At 38.0% G+C, this 6184-nt stretch overlaps 1 protein-coding gene across 1 annotated transcript; it reads right to left on the bottom strand.

The window, feature by feature from the left end:
• Nucleotides 1–786: 786 nt before the first annotated feature.
• Nucleotides 787–6184, bottom strand: spag6 (sperm associated antigen 6). Its single transcript, XM_083530408.1, has 11 exons — nt 6062–6184; nt 5814–5909; nt 5443–5609; nt 4613–4796; nt 3890–4095; nt 2701–2874; nt 2376–2528; nt 1989–2180; nt 1494–1610; nt 1248–1393; nt 787–1137 (listed from the first exon to the last, which is right to left on the bottom strand). The coding sequence occupies exons 1-11, from the start codon at nt 6084–6086 to the stop codon at nt 1074–1076; spliced, it is 1524 nt and encodes a 507-aa protein (XP_083386534.1). The 5' UTR covers nt 6087–6184; the 3' UTR covers nt 787–1073.

Here is a 6184-nt window from a genome sequence, read left to right on the forward strand (position 1 = left end):
GGGAGTCAGGTTTTTGTAGTCGAATTGTGGCAAAGAAACTATTACATTGGGAGAACAGCTAGCAAAAGGCCAAGAAATACAATAAATAGATAGACATTAGATCGGTGGAAACTGTCCTTTGTACTGAGAAATTTGGTCGGAAAATATTTGACATTTTTGTCAACTTTCATGTCTTTGTTAGACAGAGGGTAAACAAACAGTCCCTGAATGTGTGGTTTCCATTGTGAATTATAGAGGGGGGGTAGGGATGTGGGGGTGCTTTGCTGGTGAAACTATTGGTGATTTAGTCAAAACTGAGGGCACACTTAACCCGCATTGCTCCAACAGCATTTTGCTGTAACATGCCAAGCTATCTGAATTGCATGTAATGGGGGGGCCATCATTTGTTTTCCAACAGGACAATGAGCCCAAGCACACCTCTAGGTTATGTGACAGCAAATTGTTCAAGGAGAATTATATACTGCGACAACAGATGACCAGGCCTCCACAATCACCCAATCTAAATCCAGTTGAGATGGTTTAGGATGAGTTGGACCAAAGAGTGAAGGAAAAGTAGTCAACAAGCACTCAACACCTCTGGGAACTCTTCAAGATTGTTGGAAACCCATTCTAGATGACTATCTCATGAGGCTGACTGAGAGAATGCCAAGAATATGCTAAGCTGTCATCGAAGCAAAAGACTACTTGGAAGAATGTGTTCTTTCATAGTTTGAATGTCTCAAGTATTAACGCACAATGTTTAAAAATAAATAAATAAATGACTGTCTTAAAAAAAAACAATAAGCAAAATAAAAAATAGTATTTAATAAAAATTACATACTGGGATTTTAAATGCGTTCTCTATTGATAATTATCAATAAAAAACATTACATTTTATAAGCAACAAAATAATGTGTGTACTTTTTATTTTGATCTATAGTGGATAATATCATAATACAGACAGTATACTACATGCAATGGCTTAACAAGGGATCAATAATCAGATGCAAACACTTATTATCACAGTGCCCTGAATTTATTGGGTATATAATAAAGTAGCAAAGAGTGCTAATCTTGAAGATAAGCTTCCTGCCCTAAACAGGCTGATAGTTCTCGATCCTTTCTAGTAGTTCTTCTGAGTATCCAGGTGAGTAGTACCTGTCAAAGAAAGAATATCTAGTAAATACTTTCTCTTATTACACATCAGTAGAATTTGATCATTCTGATTATGTTATTTTTCCTTAAGATGTTCAAGAACAGTTATAAACCTGACTATCTCCTCAGGGTAGCAAGTGATAATAGTGTTGATGTGCTCCTGCAGAGGGGATCCAGGCTCAGCTTTAATTTCCTGTACTTTCTTCAGTCCTCCACTGGTTACAAACAACCTCCGTGCTTTACTGTCATGTGGAAGAACCTGCAGAACACGAAACCAAGAGGACCGGTGATTACATAGGCAACCTTCAACATGAAACGTAACGGAGAAAAACGTTTCTTAGACAAAACATGGAGTTGACCTTGCTGAACTGGCAGAGGACATGTTTGAGAACGTTGCTTGGAGCGTCGTAGAGGAGTGGCTCTAGTGCTGGAAGGTAAGTGCACTTCTGAAGGATGCTCTTTAAAGACTTCTTCGCCTGCATCAAGGGAGAAATTATGTTTGCATTTCTTGAGACTATATAAGCAGGGCTCTATATTTGTGTGTACTATCTAGGACCTTTTATTCCTAGATACTATATTTCTAGGAAATACATTTCCATGGACATAGATTCCTAGGGAGTATGTTTTCAGGATCCCATATTTCTATGAACAACATAGTCAGGAGCCTACATTCATCGGGACTAGATACCCAGTAGCCTACATTTTCTATATTAATTTGCCTAGGACCTTATATTGCTAAGAATACATAACCAGGACCCTATATTACTAAAAGGTACATAACTAGGGACCAGTATATCAGATCAGAGTCTATTACTTAAACTGAGTTACATTAATTTTTTGGTCAATCTTTGTACCTTGACTTGCAGGTCCTCAGAGCTCTGTGTGTCCAGGTAAAGATTCAGCAGTTTGGGGAGCAAGTTGGACAATGCCACAACTCTTGCATGCTCAGGTGTGTGATGGCCGATCTGCCCCAGTGCCCAGACTGTTGCAGCCTTCATGTGGTCCTCTGTCTCCTCGGCCAGGCAGATAGCCAGCTGTGGTACACCCTGGTGGAGAGTTCAGTTGAGTAGTGCTGATTAAGTAATTTGCCTAATAACTCATGCTGATAATCAGTAGTGACTTATTGCTTAAGATTCTGCAGAGGTGATTGTAAGGCTGCAAGTTTACATCTCACTCCTGTATCTACTCATATACCGTGTAAGAATCTGATAAACTCCAAAACAGAGCATATAGCAGCAGACCTTAGATACAATGACAGCCATGGCGAGGTTCTCCGAGTGTGCGGCCACGTAGCCGAGCATCATGATACCAGGCAATCGTACATTCCCTCTGGAGTCCCCTAGATAATCAATCACAGCTGCCACACCTCCAGCGTTCACAATCATCTGGGATAACTGGAGGGCAGAAAACACACATACACACACACACACACACACACACACACACACACACACACACACACACACACACACACACACACACACACACACACACAAATGCAGCCAATTGCAGGAATACACCGGTGCTTTACAGTTGTTCTCTGCTTGAAGAGGCCATGTTAGGTACCTCAGGGGTGTGCTTTGTGATCTCTCGCATCAGCGTGCTGATGTTTTTCCTCACATATTCATCTGGATCTTTAAGGCTGGGAAGTGCATTTGGAAAGATTTCAGCCTCCACCACCATCTCTGCCAGATCCACAGAATGCCTGGAGATTTGGCCTAGAGTTGAGTACACATGTCTCTATAGAAAAAAGTAAACAAGGTTATAAAAGACCAGTCTATATCATGATTATAACTTACTGACCGTTTCAAATCGCTAACACTGGAGACTCCTAACATAAATGTTAAATAAACATCTCCTTACAGAAAACCTCAGCATATCAAACACTTATCAAGTATTTCCATTGTTGAATAACAACTAATTTTATATTAGTTTATAATAAGGATTTGAAGCATTTATTTATCTTAATGAGTTACCATAGAATTTATAACAGAGGTGCTTTTTAAATATATAATAATAATAAAGACCAACACCTTCTGACCAATCAAGAATCGAGAATTTCACAATGCTGGAATATTATCTACACCATGTCTTATATTTATTACCACCTTTAGCTGTATAAAGCCGCAGTGGATATGAAAAGTTACATACATTTTTATTTGTAGACAGCTTTTAACAATGCACATTGTCTTAAAGCAGCTTTACACAGATTAAGCCGAAATAAAAGAATGTTTGAGTTTGTTCCATATAATTGTATGTTTATCCCTTTTAGTGGCGACTTTGGCAAGGAAAAACTCTCAAAAATGGCATGAGGAAAAAACCTTGAGAGGAACCAGACTTAAAAATGAACCCATCCTTATCTGGGTGGCACCGAATGTCCATTCGTAAGAGTTCATCATTGTTAAGGTGTGCAGTGATTACATGCAACCTGTGGTCCTGAGCTTTTGTAGTAGATTTTGATATTAATATTTAAATGTTTGATTTAAATTTGAATTTGAATATTTTTTCCTCTGGATTTTTGTTTGTTGGAAGATCACATTAAACACGTATCAAGTCTGACATTTATGTTGTTATTTCATCTTTATATTTAAAAAACCTGCAATTTCATAAGGGTGTGTAGACTTTTTTATATCCACTGTAGCTGCTGTGTGTGTGTGTGTGCGAAGGTGGACAAGAAAATACACATTCTCACTAGTATTGAAAAAAAAGAACACAAACCTTGGCTTTGCGTTACAGATTACGTCGTTACACTGACCTTTAGTTTGGCATCTGAGGATAAAGTCATCCGCGCCAGATGCGCAATGGCTCCGGTGTCCACCACAGATTGTGCGAGCTCTGGTGAGTGTTTGCAGATGTCGCTCAACGTCGAAGCAGAGATCCTCTTCAAGGCAATCTCAGGCTCTTGGAGGCAAAGAACGAGTAGAGGAACAGCGCCTGCATCCACCACAGCCTGAGCCAACGCTGCGTTTGCGAAAACATCAGAAATAAAGCTTTGTGTTGTTGTTTATGGTTTTAAATGAGTGCAGGTATCAAGGCAGATTTAAATTTTATTTTAAAAAGGAAATGTATTTAAATTAAATCAATTAAAATATAAAATTCAGCAACAAATATTTTTTACCAATGAGTTAACCTTATAATAAAGGGTCACATAATATAAGAGGACTTTACCAAAGATCTACAGTATGTCTGTTTTTATTATTATTATTATTATTATTATTATTATTATTATTATTATTATTATTATTATTATTATTGTGCTTTTTATCTGCTTTTTATATGTGCTAAAATCTTTGTCCGTGCTAATTTTTTCCAGAACTGTCACAGTGACTCATCGAATCATCAGTTTTGTCTAGTTATTGTGAATGATAAAACTGAATCATTTTATGGCCTATTTATATAGAAACGTACTTGTATTCGGTCAAACTTATCCAACATGAATATTCTACCTCGCCTACCGCTTTAAAATCTTCAGACTTACAGTCATTATGGCGAGCAATGTAACCCAGCGCCCATGCAGCAGCCTCTTTCACCCCAGGATCGAACTCTTCCAGACAGATGACGAGAGAATCGAGGCCTCCACAGTCTACCACGGCTTGTGCCAGCTCAGGTGAGTGCTTCGCCACGGCACGGAGAACAAATGCCGCTGCCTTCTTGTAGAAGAGCTGCGAAAAACGTATTCACATTTAAAGTGGAACGTTAGAGAACATTTTATTTTAAAGTCCTTTTATAAACTGATGGAGGTTCCAGTGTTGTTGCTCTGATTTGGTTTCAGTAAAGTTAAAGAAGCAAATTGTAATTCCAGTGATCCATGCTGCCAATAAGATATGTTTAACCTGCAAATAAAGCAGTGAAAAGCCTTTTTTCCTCATTTAAACACCACCAATAATTTCTTTTTAAAGAAAACCAATCATTTTAGTTGCAGCAATGGCAGTGAGGATTATTTTTGGGCCAGAAAAAAAAATGCTTGAATCTAGATATATGATCATTATATGTTCAAACAATAGAGTTTACTAAGAAATTTAGTATTCATAAAATAATCCATCTAAAATATAACAACCAGTTACCAGTTTTTGTATCAATGGTGTCATCCGTTGGAAAATCCTGTAAACCAGGCTGAACTCTTTTAGTATTTTTGATTACACTCTTATTGTTTTCCTGCCATGTGGACTGAGGAAGTTTTATAGAACCCTATTCATTGCATTATTTCTCAATTCTTATAGTATCAGGATCAGGATAAATAACTTTGCCACGACTCTACAAGTACATGCCCAATTCCTCACTAGTAAATCCTTCATTTTAGATTCTTACGTTCTTATCGCCCAGCGAGTCAATAAGCTGAGGCAGAATGCCTCCCTTCACCACGGCCTCTGCCAGGTCATCGTTGTAGCTGGCCAGTCTTCCAATTGCCAAAGCTGCCGACTGCTGGATCGATGGGACTGCGTCCAGGAGGAGAGGCCTCAGGAGGGACATCACACCTTAAATGATAGATAGATAGATAGATAGATAGATAGATAGATAGATAGATAGATAGATAGATAGATAGATAGATAGATAGATAGATAGATAGATAGATAGATAGATAGATTTACATATCATATTGGATGAAAATTGCTGTATAAGAAAAATGGTTGCTATAAACATCCAATTCAAGACATCACCAGGCCAAAGTGATCGCTTACCTGCATTTTGTAGTGTTTCGATGTTCTGATGTCTTGTTGCGAGCTCTGCAACTGTTTGCGCGAACTTCATCCTTTCTCTCTGGTACTGCTCAAAAGCTGTAACAAATGAAATTATCAGATTTTAGAAAAACACGTCATGGTACATAATAAGATCTTAAAAGAAAACTTATTATGCAAACATGAAACAAGCTTAAATAAACATAATGCTTCATCAGATAAAAATCGAACACCTCTAAAATTATTCTCACCCTGTAAAATTTGCTTCTGACTCATTTTTTCAATTCCGAAACAATCAAATTAGACAGGAGAGACGCAAACATAGGCGCGAATAGAAGCCCGTGATCACTTTGTTGTGCTGTTGGCATGGCAAC

The sequence above is a fragment of the Silurus aristotelis genome (genome assembly GCF_946808225.1).
Source record: "Silurus aristotelis genome assembly, chromosome: 25".
Lineage (NCBI taxonomy): Eukaryota > Metazoa > Chordata > Actinopteri > Siluriformes > Siluridae > Silurus > Silurus aristotelis.

Excerpts from the sequence above, each read along its gene's own strand:
- spag6 (XM_083530408.1), bottom strand. The coding sequence starts at position 6,086 with ATGAGTCAGAAGCAAATTTTACAGG. Across the intron at positions 5,610-5,813 it reads CGAAACACTACAAAATGCAG|GTGTGATGTCCCTCCTGAGG; the intron begins GTAAGCGATCAC and ends CTATCATTTAAG. Across the intron at positions 1,394-1,493 it reads TCCTCTGCCAGTTCAGCAAG|GTTCTTCCACATGACAGTAA; the intron begins GTCAACTCCATG and ends CGTGTTCTGCAG.